Below are 18,706 nucleotides of genomic sequence, written 5' to 3'. Positions count from 1 at the left end.
CCCTTTCTCTACCTCCCTCTCTCTTCTCTCCCTCTCTCTCTCTCTCTCTCTCTCAGCCCTTTAGATAGGGGAGAGGGTGAGGCTGCCTGCCCTGAGAGTTGAGATAAAAATGACCTGTCAATTCAACTGATTTAAGGGTACTGGTTAAACCATATAGCAACTAGGGAGCGTGTATTATGTTGGCTATCATAATGATGTGTGATATGAATAGTTATCTGGGAGAAAGCTTGCTTTGCTGTAGGCTGTATGAGTGCCACATGTGCATCTTGAACACATGGCAGGTGCACTCAACCTTGGACACCACAAGTGGCGACCCGTCATTCAGGGCAGGTGGGGCAGCCTAGCTCAGTGCTTTCTGTGGTGGTGGGGCAGCCTAGCTCAGTGCTTTCTGTGGTGGTGGGGCAGCCTAGCTCAGTGCTTTCTGTGGTGGTGGGGCAGCCTAGCTCAGTGCTTTCTGTGGTGGTGGGGCAGCCTAGCTCAGTGCTTTCTGTGGTGGTGGGGCAGCCAGCGGAATTCAACAATGAGCGGTTTGGAAGGAATCAGTGGCTGACTGCAAGCATTGCAAAGCAATCACTAGCCTGCTATTCAGTGGAGTGGGTGTGTGGTCCCAATTCTGGGTTTAAGGGTCTCTTTTCCACATTAAAATTATAAACATTCATCATTGGCCATGCTGTCAATCCAGCATGATTTCTGGGGCGCTCAAAACAACTGTTAACTCGGAACTGGGAAATCTGACTTCATTGAGTTCAATCAACTGGGAACTCGGGAACAAACGAGCTCCGACTGGGAAAATAAGTTTTGAACCTTGTTTTTATCAGAGTGCCCAGTTGTCTTGAAAGCACTATAAATCCAAAGAATGCCAGACAAAATTTGCCCACGAAGGCCTGCAGCGCCACCTTCCTGTTCAAGTGAGCACAGCAAAACACAGTGAGTCCAGAAATGTATTGTATGCTGCTGCATAAGTGATGTAATATGCCAGGGAGATATGTATACTGTTGCTAAGAAAGTAATACTAAGTGTATGTTGTGTAGTAAGCTGTTACTAGCCCATGTGCCTCACCCTAATAATTTGGTCTATTTTCCCCTCTTAATTTCGCCTACTGTTCGGACTTGGTGGTGCACATGTAGCCTATAACCTGTTTTAGAGAAATGTAATCATTGAATATTGTAAGAGCTTTCATTGTCTGCTTATATGCAGCCTTTATTTATCCTACTGTTCTGACTTGGTGTACTGGGAGAACACTGTAAGAACGGCCCATGTTCTGAATTCTGTCGCTGTACATTTCAAAAGTGCTGAACAAATAGATATATTGACTATGTCACTCCCATTAATGTCTTAACCGAAATTACGGATGGCTTCTTATCCGCATGTCGTCCCCTTATGCCATAGTTTGTACATCTCAATTGTCAGTAGAAACCACATTTGTTTAAGCAAGTCAGCCATATCAGCTATGTTTTTTTTAAGGCAGTAAATGAAGCTGAATGAACTGTTTCGCTGCCAGACAAGGCTCCGCTGATAGCCAGGTGTAGCAGTGGTAAGATGTTGGGACTGCTGTTGGGACAGCTTTATCTAGGACCCTGTTTGCGGGCACCGTTTGTCAATGTTATAGTGCAATTAATGTATTGTTTAGTGCTGTGCTGTGTAGTGGCTTTGCTGGCATGCATCCCCAATTATAATTTTTTTGTTTGCAGCACCAAGATTTACATGCTAAAATCGCCACTGGACACCACTTCTGTTTTAAACATCAGTTGACTCAGCTGCCCAAGCTGTGTCTCCATATGAAACTGCAGAATTGTATTTTTATTATTTTTCACCTTTATTTAACTAGGTTAATTAATTATTATTTACGGTGAAGGCCTACCCTGACCAAACGTGGATTACACTGGACCAATTGTGCTCCGCCCTATAGGACTCCCAATCACGACCGGATGTGATACAGCCTGGATTCGAACCAGGGACTGTAGTGACGCCTCTTGCACTAAGGTGCAGTACCTTCTGCCGCTGCGCCACTCGGGAGCCCAATACAGCGAGTTTGATTCTAGGTTTTTTCTGGCTATATTGGCACGGCTGCGGCGCACAGCAGTCTATTCACAAGCGTAGAGCTCAACAACGAAGAAAGGGGGTGTGTGAAATTATTGGCAGTGTTTCAGGTGGCTCCAGGAGACACCTAAAGCGGGACTTGCCAGTGTGTTTGAGGGAGAGAGTGTGTATATGTGCATACGTCCGTGCGTGCGCGTGTGTGTGTGTGGAGCAGCCAACACACACTTGTATTCGCTCACAACATGGCGATGAAGCGCCGAGAGACACGACGGCTCTCTCCCAACTAAATGCGACCCTGTTCTGAGTGAAAGCAGGGGACTATGTCAAAGGGGATATACCTGAACTAATAGCCAACTAATAGCCTACTTCAGAGAGGGGATTATTGCGGATTCCATTATATATACATGTTGCTAGCGGTATAGCTGGCTGTAGAGACCCGCACGCTGCTTTACCCCTCTGCTGGAAATCAATGCTTTACATGGCGGTGGAGACTATCTGGGTTTTCTATCTACTTTCGTTGGGCTTCTGTGGACCATCCGTTCAAGGTAAGTCGCTTAGCTTAATAGCACTGTTATTGACTTGCGCATGCCTTTCAAGTTAGTACTGTATTCTATTATAGTTATCTTTCAGAACATGCAGGTGCGATAAGAAGAGATTGGTTAGTGAACACATTTTGCACCTTGCTCGTTGCAGTGTTTGTATCTAACTGTTGAGTCTAGGTATCAGTACTATGGTAGGTCTATCTATCAAAGGCTGTAACATGCTTACTTTTGTTCAATAGCCTATTCGTCTTCCAGCACACACTGTCGGTTTTCTCTTTATACCCAATGCTGGACTGCCGGTTATAAAGTTAGTTGCACATCTGCAACTATGTAACCACTATCTGCCCATAACGTATTTAATGTTACAGTGGAGTCATGCGTTCTTTGAAGACATATGCTGTTGAGTTTGAGGAATGTGGGTTGCGTTTCAAGAGGTTTAAATCATGAGCGTTTAACATGTGGCCTGTGGGTTTTCTGCACAAATATAATTTTTCACAATTAAAAAGCGTTGCCGGTGGGACAAAATCGTTTTTCAGATGTCACTATTTATAAATCGAATGCAATACCCCATATTGCTACGACAGTTGTTTGCCTCTAGTAAAGTGTATGCCAAAATAACACTGTTATTACAATTATTTATGAGCTGCTCTCATACCTTACACACGATCTGGATTTTAAGAAATGCCTAAAACAATAACGTTTCTTATCTATTGTCACATCATTTAATTTATGTTTGTGCTCTTGCCTCGAAACAAATGAAGGCTTATTATATTTTTTGAATCGTCATATCGAACATGTGCTTTGTGTTTTGGAGGCTTGGGAGAGGAGGCACTTGGTCGCTGCCTTTCAGGCATTGCGGTGGCCTTCAGATAGAGAAGGGAAGCTGTGATTTGAGAGCCAGGGAGCCACCGATAGGCGGCGAGGGAGCGGGGCAGGCACTGAGCGAGAGAGACCAGCCACAGCATTTACATGACAAAGAAAAGTGCAGGAGCACGGGAGTAGAAACATGAAATAGGCCGATGGGATTTTGTTCTGCTTTAGCCTATTTGACGTAGCTCACTTGAGAGGAAAGGCAAACATATTGGATCGTTGCTTTGAAAAACGTGGAGGAATAGTGGTATCAGGGCTGACAATGCTTTCCTGTTAATCAAGATGCATGGAGAAGCATCCCTGTTCTACTTGAATATGTACAAGTGAGACTTCAAGTATGGCTTGCAAATCTATAGGATCGGAAAATAAGTTGTTGATAATGTAATTTGGACTAATGCATTTTCAATGCTCGAGAGCACAAACTGTGTTCCATGATAATGCATGTTCTACCCATTCTATCCATAATGTTGTCTCAATGTGGTTTAAGATGGAGATACAAACTACACTACATTACCTTGAGGGGTTGCGTGGGTGTGTGTTTGGAGCAGGCAACAGTGGCATGTGCTCATCACAAGGCCCACAGTAGTGTGTTTGAGCATCTCCCTCAGCCCTCATACACCCTGGCGTGTGTTCCCACAGTGGAGCACTGTAGAGCCTTTGCTGGACTGGTGGGAGCTTTCGTGTGAGTGTGGCATGTTTGGAGAGAGAAAGAGGAATGTTATGGGTGGTGGGTTGGTTGGGAGGGTATTGTGGGAACCGGAGCTGGCGAATGGAGGTTGCTGGGTGGGAGTAGGGGGTGATAGTGGGGCAGGGATGAATTGACGGGGGAGAGTTTGGGTGCATGGGACGTCGCTACATCAGATCCACAAACAAAGAGCTTGTTTTTTTCATTTGAAAGATCAAATGAAAATATGTCAACTCTGCTGAACTCATCAGGAACAAATGAATGCTGTGAGAGAGTGTCTGTGTGTTTAGACAAGCTCTCTGTCTCCCTCTAACCCAGTACTCCCGCTAGGAGTGTCACATGCACACCGACCAAATTACTGGGGTTTCACTGAACCCGCATCACTACTTCACTCAAAAGAGGCGTCTCTATGGTTCCCAGCGCTGTCTCCCATTCTCCTGTACTCTCTAATCCTGACTCCCTCTAGTCATCCTCTCTCATCCATGGTCAACGATTTAATGCTCAGTGTTAATCAGCCCACTGACCCCTGCTTCAATTTGACTCCTCCTCACTCTTCCTGCCTCTGTCTGAAACTTGACTGACCTCTGCCCCTCCGAGTCCTTGGTCATTGGCCCTGTTCAATGCCTCCCTCCCCTTCATTCCCACCTTCCTTTATGTAATCACATATATTACCGTTTTTTACAACTGCTTACACACAAAATCTTTTCATGTCACACGATTTTTGAAACCTCTCACTCAAAGTGCAGAACTACACACCAAATATCCAAAACCATAAGCTATTTCTCAGCCTTTGACTCAGTTGTCAATTGCATAAAACACTTTTTTCAAAACACTACACACAATTCTCTACCTAAAACACAAAAATCTAACAGGAAGTGACTTGCTTTCCTTTTCCAAACACAACCAATCAAAATGCTACACTTATTCACCAGGTCACACACACTCCTCACATGTGCAAACACTAATAGCTTAACTGATCACTAACCAGTCACTGCTTTACTGTAGTATAGGCCTATAAATAGGTCAAAGGTCAGTTTACCTGTTTTGAACAATTGATGCCAACAATGGACAGAGAGCAAGATGAGTAGGAGGGAGAGGAAGAGGAAGAAGAGAAGGAAGGAGAGCCATCTCTGATGAGATTAGGGCAACACTTGTTGATCATGTGATCAACCACGGTTTGAACATGAGAGAGGCTGGACTGAGAGTCCTGGACTGAGAGTCCAGCCCAACTTGAGTCGATTTACAGTGGCGTCCATAATTCGAACCTTCAGAAATGAGAACAGGTATGCAACTATCTAATGACTATTTTAGCATTACAGTAATGTACTGTAAAATACGTATGACTGCATAGTATTGCATAAACATTTGTAACTCTAAGCCATCCATTTACTGCACTGCATTGAATGAATGAGGTTGGTTATCATGCTGTACTACATTTTTTTGTACATTGTTTACAGTTCCTATGCTGAACACATACTGTGTTTGAATTCTGTACAGAGTGGAAAGGCAAAGTTATCATGGAGGACGAGGACGCTTGTTTACAGATATACAAGAGACTGCAATTATAAATATGGTTTTGGACAACAATGCAATTAGGATTCGAGAGATAAGAGAGCATATCTTGAATAACGACACCATATTTAACAACATCAATGCTGTAAGCCTGTCGACCATACAACGCATCCTCCAACGGCACCGAGTGACGATGAAACAACTTTACAAGGAGCCATTTGAGAGAAACTCTGACAGAGTCAAGAATATGCGACATGACTTTGTAGAGGTATGTATGCAACACTACTTCCAGTACTTCAGACATGCCATATTTACATATTTACAGAGAGTATTGGAGCTGGATGCCCATGTAATTCGCCATGAATTTATTTATGTGGATGCGGTTGGCTTCAACCTCACCAAAACCAGGCGCCGCGGAAGAAATGTAATAGGACAGAGGGGAATTACCAATGTCCCTGGACAGCGTGGGGGTAATATAACTATGTGTGCTGCCATCACTCAAAACGGGGTCCTCCATCACAATGCCACACTGGGTCCGTACAACACCGGCCATATGCTCACTTTTCTGGATGCAATTTACACAATGCTTGTCCCTGATCCAGAACAGGAGCCTGCTAGATTTGTGGTTTTATGGGACAATGTTAGTTTTCACCGGGCTGTTCTGGTCCAAAACTGGTTTGCCACCCCCCCCCCCCCCCCCCCCCCCCCGGGACTGCCCCCCCGGGATCCCACACACACAATTCAGTAATGTTTGGCCTAATAAATATCTTCTGTTTCTACGTTGCATTGGTGTTTACAGTGTACTTGTTACCCCTCTCAGCAGATGACTTTCACTGTAGAACATTGTATTGAAATGTAGATATAAGCCTATGAAAGACCAAAGAGCTTTAGATTTAGAACAACAGTGTTTACATGGTATATCCATAAATGTACTATTATGAAAGCAGTGTTTGCCATTTGATGCAAATGCTTCATTCTGACATGTGTTTATGGCATTTTGAATGCAGTGTTACATTTTGAAGGAGATGTGAGGCATTTTGCATTTTGTGTGTGCAGTTTTGGGAATTGTGTGTAGAGTTTTTAAAAAAGATGACAGTTTTGAAAACGTGTGTAAGCAGTTGGAAAAAACTGTAACTGGTTGTGATTGGTGAAAGAAGTAGGTTGGTAGGTAACCTTAGTTACCCATCCAATCATATATACCGTAGATCTGTTTTTTCCCAGGAGTTGAGAAAGAAAGGATATCTAAATTGGAACAGGGCCTATTTCCACCCAATCCATCCCTATTACATGCACTGACTCAGTCCTAGTCTGCAGCACCCCACCTCAGCCCCTGTCTGCAGCTACCTCAGCACCCTACCTCAGCCCCTGTCTGCAGCACCCCACCTCAGCCCCTGTCTGCAGCTACCTCAGCACCCTACCTCAGTCCCTGTCTGCAGCACCCCACCTCAGTCCCTGTCTGCAGCACCCCACCTCAGCCCCTGTATGCAGCTACCTCAGCCCCTGTCTGCAGCTACCTCAGCACCCTATCTCAGTCCCTGTCTGCAGCACCCTACCTCAGTCCCTGTCTGCAGCACCCCACCTCAGCCCCTGTCTGCAGCTACCTCAGCACCCTACCTCAGCCCCTGTCTGCAGCTACCTCAGCACCCTACCTCAGTCCCTGTCTGCAGCACCCCACCTCAGCCCCTGTATGCAGCTACCTCAGCCCCTGTCTGCAGCTACCTCAGCCCCTGTCTGCAGCTACCTCAGCACCCTACCGCAGTCCCTGTCTGCAGCACCCTACCTCAGCCCCTGTCTGCAGCTACCTCAGCACCCTACCTCAACCCCTGTCTGCAGCTACCTCAGCACCCTACCTCAGCCCCTGTCTGCAGCACCCTACCTCAACCCCTGTCTGCAGCTACCTCAGCACCCTACCTCAACCCTTGTCTACAGCACCCTACCTCAGTCCCTGTCTGCAGCTACCTCAGCACCCTACCTCAGCCCCTGTCTGCAGCTACCTCAGCACCCTACCTCAGCCCCTGTCTGCAGCTACCTCAGCACCCTACCTCAGCCCCTGTCTGCAGCTACCTCAGCACCCCACCTCAGCCCCTGTCTACAGATACCTCAGCACCCCACCTCAGCCCCTGGAGGATGCTTGTGAACAAGTCCTGCTTAATAAAGATAATTGCATTTCTTTGTCCTTAATGAGCTGTTCTGTAAATTGAGTAATTATGTTAAGTTGTTACATCAATGACTATGCGCTTGGCTAAAGACATTAGCATTATTTGAACTTTGTCTGTCAAAAATCCGCTTGTAATCCAAGCCGTCTTATTTTATTTATTGTGGCCATATCTCAATCCCTTGGTCCTTGAGGTGTGATTGCTGTGTTTCTGACAGCCCAATGGGGTGGAAATGGCATGTTTAGAAGCGTGATGAGTGTAGTGTGTGTCTGACTGTGCCTACTAGGGTTGGGAGTTATCCAGATTTTCATTCCCGTCATACCGTACATTTTCTACCGCACAAAACAATTTACGCAACAGCGATCTTGATCCAGAAGAGGATTGAATGTCTCTGCTGTAACCAAGAAGTTTGATCTTGACATCTAGACACTTAGCTAGCAGGTCAGCAAGCCAAAGGCATAGTTGGAGCCCTGAGCCAGATATGATTTATTTGACATATCTTAGATTTCTTATTTCTTAGTTATAAGCAGTGGCATAGGACGCAACCCCCGCAACGGCATTGAAAATCATACCGTCTGTATTTCGAAATACCCCAGTATATGGTATAAACAGTATATGGTATAAACAGTATATGGTATAAACAGTATATGGTATAAACAGTATATGGTATAAACAGCATATGGTATAAACAGTATATGGTATAAACAGTATATGGTATAAACAGTATATGGTATAAACAGTATATGGTATAAACAGTATATGGTATAAACAGTATATGGTATAAACAGTATATGGTATAAACAGCATATCGCCCAAGTCTAGTGCCTACTCTATTTGTATGTGAGTGCATCTTGATCCCCCTGGAGATACACAGCTAAATTAGGATGCATATTATTTAAAGAGGCCCCAGGCTGAATTTGAGCTGCATATCTTTGTCCAGTGAAGATGTTGGTTTGTATGGCTGGCTGAGTGTGTCTATTCATTTTTGGTAGTGTCAGATCCTAGTCCCAAAGGTGGTATAAAGGACAGTTCAGTGACAGAGGAAAGTTGCTTGAATGAGACAGGGAGACTTTCACTTTTACTGTGTGTCTGGCCTCTGGTGTCTACTGGGCTCTTTATTGTGGTGGTCTTCAGGTTCAGAGTTTCTGTGGTTGCACAAGTTGGTGGTTGCCTGTATGTGGTTCAGAGAGCTTCCCTTTGACTTGAACCAGATTACTGTCAAACCTTAGACGAGTAGTCGGGAAGCTTACAATGCAGAGTTAGTCATGTTAGTAAAACCTGTCTGTTGTGGATTACAATGCCAGTCAGAATGTTATTCACCCAATTTTACGTTAAAAGTTCAGTGATTATTTCACTCAATATCAAATCAAATCAAATTTTATTAGTCACATACACATGGTTAGCAGATGTTAATGCGAGTGTAGCGAAATGCTTGTGCTTCTAGTTCCGACAATGCAGTAATAACCAACAAGTAATCTAACCTAACAATTCCACAACTACTACCTTATACACACACAAGTGTAAAGGGATAAAGAATATGTACATAAAGATATATGAATGAGTGGTGGTACAGAACGGCATAGGCAAGATGCAGTAGATGGTATAGAGTACGGTATATACATATGAGATGAGTACTGTAGGGTATGTAAACATAAAGTGGCATAGTTTAAAGTGGCTAGTGGTACATGTATTACATAAAGATGGCAAGATGCAGTAGATGATATAGAGTACATTTCTGTATCTGGAAATATTTGACTGGTTACACTTCATACTATCGTGTGTGTGTGTAGTAACTAGAGGTCGACCGATTATGATTTTTCAATGCCGATACCGATACCGATTATTGGAGGACAAAAAAATCCGATACCGATTAATCGGCCGATTTATTTCAACAAAAAAAAAATATATATATATATATATCTCATACACACACACACACATTTTTGTAATAATGACAATTGAAACAATACTGAATGAACAATGAACACTTTTATTTTAACTTAATATAATACATAAATACACACACACGCACACAGCTCTGAAGTGACAATGATACTGAAGAGTCTGCTTAGGAGAGAAATACTCTCAACTGATTGAATAAAAATAGAGTTTAAGTTACCTGTGATGAATGTTGAAAACAAAAACTTTAATTTCTGTATGCAGGAAATCCTATTTTAATAATGGGCATGGTAAGAATTGACAACCAAAGTGCGAGTCATAATTCCCATGACACCTTCTAGCAAAATCTGAAAAGCGGTTCCTTCATTTATTCCATAGGATATTTTTAGATTCACTTAAAATAAGGTCTGTGTTTCGTGTAGGCTTACATCACCGTGCCAATTTTATAACTGTGTAGATATCCATAGGACAAGGTAACTCTGATCAATATTGGCTAAATATAAGCGAAGATAAAACGTTTTGTAGAGTGGATTTATGAAAATATGTTACCTTATCCTAGTGAGATTTACACGGGTATCAAAACGTGGAGGCAGTTTAAGCCTGCACGAAACACAGACCTTATTTGAAGTAGACCAAGATATTCTCTATGGAAGACATGAACGGTAAAATAACGAAAAAAAAACTTTCAAATTCAGCCGCAAGTTATTACAGGAATTATAACGCGTCGACTATTTCTCTCTAAACCATATATCTTTGACTAATCCGGAAACTATCACCTCGAAAACAAAACGTTTATTCCGTTCCGTATTTTATCGAACGGGTGGCATCCATGAGTCTAAATATTCCTGTTACATTGCACCACCTTCAATGTTGTCATAATTACGTAAAATTCTGGCAAATTAGCTCGCAAAGAGCCAGGCGGCCCAAACTGTTGCATATACCCTGACTCTGCGTGCAATGAACGCAAGAGAAATGACACAATTTCACCTGGTTAATATTGCCTGCTAACCTGGATTTCTTTTAGCTAAATATGCAGGTTTAAAAATACAATGCTCAAAAAAATAAAGGGAACACTAAAATAACACATCCTAGATCTGAATGAATGAAATATTCTTATTAAATACTTTTTTCTTTACATAGTTGAATGTGCTGACAACAAAATCACACAAAAATTATCAATGGAAATCAAATTTATCAACCCATGGAGGTCTGGATTTGGAGTCACACTCAAAATTAAAGTGGAAAACCACACTACAGGCTGATCCAACTTTGATATAATGTCCTTAAAACAAGTCAAAATGAGGCTCAGTAGTGTGTGTGGCCTCCACGTGCCTGTATGACCTCCCTACAACGCCTGGGCATGCTCCTGATGAGGTGGCGGATGGTCTCCTGAGGCATCTCCTCCCAGACCTGGACTAAAGCATCCGCCAACTCCTGGACAGTCTGTGGTGCAACGTGGCGTTGGTGGATGGAGCGAGACATGATGTCCCAGATGTGCTCAATTGGATTCAGGTCTGGGGAACGGGCGGGCCAGTCCATAGCATCAATGCCTTCCTCTTGCAGGAACTGCTGACACACTCCAGCCACATGAGGTCTAGCATTGTCTTGCATTAGGAGGAACCCAGGGCCAACCGCACCAGCATATGGTCTCACAAGGGGTCTGAGGATCTCATCTCGGTACCTAATGGCAGTCAGGCTACCTCTGGCGAGCACATGGAGGGCTGTGCGGCCCCCCAAAGAAATGCCACCCCACACCATGACTGACCCACCACCAAACCGGTCATGCCGCAGGATGTTGCAGGCAGCAGAACGTTCTCCACGGCGTCTCCAGACTCTGTCACGTCTGTCACATGCTCAGTGTGAACCTGCTTTCATCTGTGAAGAGCACAGAGCGCCAGTGGCGAATTTGCCAATCTTGGTGTTCTCTGGCAAATGCCAAACGTCCTGCACGGTGTTGGGCTGTAAGCACAACCCCCACCTGTGGACGTCGGGCCCTCATACCACCCTCATGGAGTCTGTTTCTGACCGTTTGAGCAGACACATGCACATTTGTGGCCTGCTGGAGGTCATTTTGCAGGGCTCTGGCAGTGCTCCTCCTGCTCAAAGGCGGAGGTAGCGGTCCTGCTGCTGGGTTGTTGCCCTCCTACGGCCTCCTCCACGTCTCCTGATGTACTGGCCTGTCTCCTGGTAGCGCCTCCACGCTCTGGACACTACGCTGACAGACACAGCAAACCTTCTTGCCACAGCTCGCATTGATGTGCCATCCTGGATGAGCTGCACTACCTGAGCCACTTGTGTGGGTTGTAGACCCCATCTCATGCTACCACTAGACTGAAAGCACCGCCAGCATTCAAACGTGACCAAAACATCAGCCAGGAAGCATAGGAACTGAGAAGTGGTCTGTGGTCACCACCTGCAGAACCACTCCTTTATTGGGGGTGTCTTGCTAATTGCCTATAATTTCCACCTGTTGTCTATTCCATTTGCACAACAGCAGGTGAAATTTATTGTCAATCAGTGTTGCTTCCTAAGTAGACAGTTTGATTTCACAGAAGTGTGATTGACTTGGAGTTACATTGTGTTGTTTAAGTGTTCCCTTTATTTTTTTGAGCAGTGTATATACTTGTGTATTGATTTTAAGAAAGGCATTGATGTTTATGGTTAAGTACACATTGGAGCAATGACAGTCATTGATTGATTGTTTTTTATAAGATAAGTTTAATGCTAGCTAGCAACTTACCTTAGCTTACTGCATTCGCTAACAGGCAGGCTCCTCGTGGAGTGCAATGTAATCAGGTGTTAGAGCATTGGACTAGTTAACTGTAAGGTTGCAAGATTGAATCCCCCGAGCTGACAATGTTAAAAATCTGTCGTTCTGCCCCTGAACGAGGCAGAACGTTCCTAGGCCGTCATTGAAAATAAGAATGTGTTCTTAACTGACTTGCCTAGTTAAATAAAGATTAAATAAAAGGTGTAAAAAAAAAAAACATTTTGCAAATCGGCGCCCAGAAATACCGATTTCCGATTGTTATGAAAACTTGAAATCGGCCCCGATTAATCGGCCATTCCGATTATTCGGTCGACCTCTAGTAGTAACACTGTAATTACCCTCTAGTAGCAATATTGTGTGTAATGGAGTGGAATGTTTTTTGTTGTTATTACCGGTGCACCAATTCAACTTTTCTGTGGTAGACTTTTGATCTGCACCAGAAAGTTTTATTTGTATGTGTAACGTTACGTCATGATGTTGAGATCCATCCACCTGTGAATGTAAGACGTCCATCCTCCTGCACTGTTAGAGATGTCTGATCTCTAAAGCCTCTTTCCCTGCTCTGATGGCTGCCAGCTGGGATAAGTGCAGAGCTCATTCTGTTCAATTAGACTGCACCTAAATCTCTGAAGGCTGACATCTAGGATTCCTCTAAGTTTCTCAAAACAACCTTTACACTTCAGCCAACTCCGCACTAAAAAAGGCTTATTGGTTTTTAAGTGATGTATAGCTACTTGTTTGCCTTATCTCTGCAATAGTGAACACAATCATCCCAACATCACAATACATAGGCCTACTCCTTTTACATGGTCACGGACGACTGCTACACTGCATGACCCTCAAGTCCATTTCCCAGTACTGGCTGTGGGGAGTTCCCACTGGCTGTGGGGAGTTTTGATGTTCTCTAGAAATACATATCAGTGCCAACGGGACTTCAGAGAGAGCGTTGTGAGTATTGATGCCCCCCGGCTATAAACAGCCCAGGATCAATAGTGCTGGATCAATATGCTGTGTGATATGTTTGTCACAAGCTCAGGGATGGGTCCAGTCAGGTGATCCCCAGAGTATTCCACTACAGCCAGGGCGCTGAATGTTAAAACACTTGTGAGCTGTGTTATCTAAGGGATAATAATTTAGCCGTTAAAAGACGTGTCTGTGTGTGGTAAACGAGTCACAAGCTACAGGCTACATGTTTTTGTTCTGTGTGTGTGTGTGTGTGTGTGTGTGTGTGTGTGTGTGTGTGTGTGTGTGTGTGTGTGTGTGTGTGTGTGTGTGTGTGTGTGTGTGTGTGTGTGTGTGTGTGTGTGTGTGTGTGTGTGTGTGTGTGTGTGTGTGTGTGTGTGTGTGTGTGTGTGTGTGTGTGCTTTAGGCAGTGATGGTGATTTGTGTGTGTAAGAGCAGGGTCTCTTCCTCACGGCGCTGGTTGGGTAAACAGTCATGCGATCACATTCCTTCCATTCCGCACTGCTGTCCGCTCAGTCACATGACCAAGGAGGAGGAGCATGGGGCTTGTAGTGGGGAGGGGGACTGAGGAGGGGAGAGAACCCTGATTGAGTAGGCAAGGTGCAGAGTAGGTCCCAGTCCCAAATAAATACCTTGCCCCTACCTCTAAATACTTTTTGCATATCTGAAAAGATAAGAAGGGTATAAACAATATGTTATAGATCTACTTATAACTGCTCTAATTACGTTGGTATCCAGTTTATAATGGCAATAATGCACCTCTGGGGTTTGTGGTATATGGCCAATATACCACGGCTAAGGGCTGTATCCAGGCACTCCGCGTTGCGTCGTGCTTAAGAACAGCCCTTAGCCGTGGTAAATTGTCCATATTCCACAAACCCCAGAGGTGCCTTATTGCTTAATTAACCCTCTTTTATGCTAGGTGGGGTTTTTCACCATATTGCTTAATCCAATCAATGACTGTATGTATATATGAATGGACAAAGCCATTGATCATGTGACACCATTCATATGTGAGGACTCAATAATAGCGCATTGAAGCCAAATGAAGTCGCTTAAAATGTGGTCTCATGGATACATAACATGCACAGTTTGAGCTGCTCCAGGAAGAGACGTTGCAGGCTAGCTCAGTGCTGCCACTTCTTATTGAGTAACTCACCGACCGGGGTACGGTATGCTGCCATTAGCAACTAAATTGTCCTTATAGCTTCTTTTGGGTGCGATTTGGTGTATTAGAAGCAATTATTGATAACATAATTGTCGAGTATTTTTATTTTAATTACATGAAGATAGCCATTTTTCCATTCACTGTAATGAGGGATCCTGTTTTCTGCTAACAATGCCTGCAGTACCGTGTTTGGCATTGAACTTCCGTGGCTTCAATAAGAGGGGGCAGGCGTTCTACGCTGCATCCAATTTAAGAGACTGGAATGGTTCAGTAGGAGCAGGAGCTAGGGGTTTATATTATACTCGGCGTAAGAGGTTGTACAGAGTACACACACAAAACGCATGTGACACAAATCCAACCAGATGACCTGGCCTCCACAATCACCCGACCTCAAACCAATTTGAGATGGTTTGGGATGATTTGGACCGCAGGGTGAAGGAAAAGCAGCCAACAAGTGCTCAGCATATGTGGGAACTCCTTCAAGACTGTTGGAAAAGCATTCCAGGTGAAGCTGGTTGAGAGAATGCCAAGAGTGTGCAAAGCTGTCATCAATGCAAAGGGTGGCTATTTTGAAGAATGTCAAATATAAAATATATTTTGATATGTTTAACACATTATTCTACAATGTAGAAAATAGTAAAAATGAAGAAACACCCTTGAATAAGTAGTTGTGTCCAATCTTTTGACTGGTACTGTATGTATGTATAATTGTGGTCAATATATTGTCCCCCTTGCACCATTCACTATTTATTCTAAAATTCTTTGAAATTGAGAACTTTTGGTGTTCACACGTATTTGTTTGATTTACAACTGCACAGAATCCCCCCAAAATTATATTTTTCACTTAAAAGTCAAAAAATTACCTGGACTAAGTTGTTCAAAAATTCAAATTCATTTGGTTGGAGGCAAGTGAGTTGTTTATTGTGTAGTTTATCTCACCTGTGGTAAGTTGCAGGTGCCTACAGGGTATAAAATAGCAATTTAACCAGTTAAAAAAAAAAAGAGAAAACAGAACATTCTTACCAGTATATGAGCAATGTATCATCTTAATTCATAACACACCACCACTCGGTTTCTATCAGTGCTGTTGATCACTGCCTCGTGATACTATCAAGTGTCTCCCTCCGAAACCACTTGGTTGAATTGATCAAATCAAATCACACAGACACAATAATAAAACGTCAAGGGGGGAGTTCTGGGTTTTTAATAGTCCGTGTCCCTCTCTCTCCAACCCTGCAGCTACAGTATATGACCTTGTGGTTTCCCTGGATGGGCTTTTCCCTCCTGCAGCCTCCCGTCCGTCCCATGTTAGTTTTGTTGCTGGTGTTGTTGACCCATTGATGTAGCCGTGGCCGCACCGAGGCCCCTAGCCCCATGCTGCTCTGAGGCCCTTTGTAAAGCCTATAGGAGCAAAGGGCTGTGATTGGAGCAGCCCAGGATTTGCATGGATGAGTACTGTACACAGAGCGAGCACACCAGCAGTCATGAAGCACTGGAGGGGAACAAATGCTAGCTCAGGCCATGTTTCCCTTCTCTGTTGTTTCGCTCTCTCTCGCCCTTCTCTCTTTCTCTCTTTCTCTCTCTCCCTCCATATATGTATCTGTCTGCCTCCTATTGTTAATATGTTGCAGACTGTCCTTTCGAGTATAAATGTAAACATGAGTGGGAAAGAGTCTAGCTCCCTGGGCCTCTCCTACCTCCAGAACTGCATTATGATTGGTCACTTTACTGTACGCCTGGCCTATATGATAAACAGTATAAATGTGATAGAGTATGAATCCAGTTTGTGCCAACTTGAGAGCGGTGTGAAAACTCATGTGGGTGACTGTGAGAATCGTGCTGTAGCTGAACCGCTGGAACGGCCAGCACCTGACACTGCAGCTGCTGCTGGGGTTGCGTGCCTGTCTCCACTCAGTGTGTGACTCAAACTCTACTCAGCCTGTCCTGGATGGAATTACAGCATGTGGATATTACTCTTGAGAATCAAACTGAAAATCAACACCAAGGCAATGTACTGTTTAGTGTTTCCCAACTTCTCCATTGTTGTAGTTTGGTCTAGAGCAAGACAAGGTACATAGATGGAGCAGAACGAATATGACCCCCACTGCGTGAAATTTAAGGCAATATGCAGTATATTCCATGTCGTATGCCAGAAATGGACTTGCCATAGGGCAGTTTTGGCAAATGCCAGATGGGCTGGTCCATCTTCAGTCCAGTGGGCCTGTCTAGTTGCGTAGAATGATCATTATTTGGCTAATAATGCGGGCCTAGAGGAAAAATGTGGACTTAAACAAGAGCCAAAGTGTGTGCTAACAGGGGAAGGTCCCCTTGCCTCCCCATCAGAGAGAGATATTAATGTGTGTGCTTTACCTCTTCGCCCTACTCTAGGGAGTGGCGACAGTGATTCCGTTTTTCTCCGGGAAGAATCTGATAACATTATACCCCACTTCAGCAGGCCGTCGGTTGCGCAGATAAAGCTATTAGGTTGAATGTGTAGACAATTGTGAGATATGTTTGGTTGTATAAAATTATCGGCATGTCAATGTTATTGTACACGGAGCTCCCTAGCGCGTGGTGAAAACTGTCCCTTCCTGTCCACCTTGGTTAATGGCTGCCTGGGACTTTCCACCTCCTTGTTGCTAAAATGTTTGACAACTGATTTTAATGACCCTTCATCCTATGCATACCTGTTATGATAAATGTCTTTATTGTACAGTTATTCATTTAGATACAATATCGGGTATTTGTGTAATAATTATGAGATTTGGACATTAACAGGTAACTTTTCCAAAGCCAAACAGTTGATATAGATGTTTTCAACTACTGTAGTTACGCCACTTGGACCACAAATTGTACAAAAAAACATGATTTGATATTCCTGTAAGTGGGTGGGTAGGCAGGCGTAAGCCCTTTGTCTTCATGCACATAAAGTTTTTTAATTTAAAAAAAAATGTATGCTGACACACACACACACACACAAACAGGGGCAAACGCATGTTCCAACGTCCTGCTGATCGTCAGACTGTATTTGCACAGTGCTATCAATCAGCCCATCTGTCTCTGTCCACCCATTCTGTGGGGCCGGCGCAGTGCACATAATGTTCTCTGCTCCTGTGGGTACGTACACATGTTCACACACATGTACACTACACGCACGCACACAGTCACACACAAACATACACGCACAAACAGTCATACATGTGCAAACACACATACCATGGTTTCCGTTAGCCATAATAGCATTGCTGCACTTATAAGGAGAATAATAATTGATAAAGATTTGAAGCTAAACGTACTGATCTGTTCATGAGCCTCTTTGCTTTTCTATGTTTTTTTGCAATGTAGTCTAGGCCTACTTGTTGTATGAATTTGGGATCTATAGTCCCACAACTGTCCCAGAGTCGGTTTGTGGAATAGGCTATTTCTTTCTCGCATAAAATAACAAGCCGACCAATAGAATTAGTGAACTTTTCTACTATGGGGATAGTAGATTGACATAGGCTAGTGATTTTGCTGTTCGGTACTCGTCTTGTTGGTAAATAATTGAACAGTTATTCTAACATCTTCAAGTTGCGCATCGGAATTCGGATAGGACGCACGCCGTTGCGTCCTCGACTTGCATGTTCTGTTAAGATGAATTACCACAATCTAAATGTGATTTCTGTCATTCTGAGCACCGTGGGTGGACGCCCTAATCAGGTTAAACATCCAATGCATGGGTCTGGTAAATCTCTTAAATGTCTGGTAAATGTAAATGCTACCGGTCAAATATCTGGCGCCACATTTTCCTAATGGAAACCCTGAGATAAACACACAAAAGTACAGGCGCTCGTCCATGCATCATTCATTCGTGGTTCAACAAGAAAACAGCTGTTGTGTGGCAGATCCCAGTATGCTATCTATCGTTCCTGAATAGATATGGACAAATGTGTTAAACTATTTCAATTGAAAAATGGCCCATTTAGTCACAGTTTGTGTGCAGTGATAATGTTTCTGATAACAATCGAGATTCATATCCAGACATTGATTGATTGAATGACCAGTGTCTGTATGGAAGTTACCCTATCATTTGCTTTGCTAAGAAATAAAACCACAAAATAT

The 18,706-nt window shown here is 43.7% G+C and overlaps 1 protein-coding gene across 1 annotated transcript in view; it reads left to right on the top strand.

Annotated features, from left to right (window-relative positions):
• Positions 1-2,108: 2,108 nt before the first annotated feature.
• The window catches only part of LOC139562766 (immunoglobulin superfamily DCC subclass member 4-like), a 73,433-nt gene continuing 56,835 nt past the window's right edge, over positions 2,109-18,706 (top strand). The window contains exon 1 of the mRNA XM_071380766.1: positions 2,109-2,585. Within this exon, the coding sequence (XP_071236867.1) occupies positions 2,510-2,585 (76 nt within the window). The 5' untranslated portion in view covers positions 2,109-2,509. The remainder of the gene's footprint in view (positions 2,586-18,706) is intronic.

Source organism: Salvelinus alpinus, chromosome 33 (genome assembly GCF_045679555.1).
Source record: "Salvelinus alpinus chromosome 33, SLU_Salpinus.1, whole genome shotgun sequence".
In the NCBI taxonomy this organism is placed as follows: Eukaryota; Metazoa; Chordata; class Actinopteri; order Salmoniformes; family Salmonidae; genus Salvelinus; species Salvelinus alpinus.
Note: the sequence above shows the minus strand (reverse complement) of the source record. Positions and strands in the feature narration are given on the sequence as shown.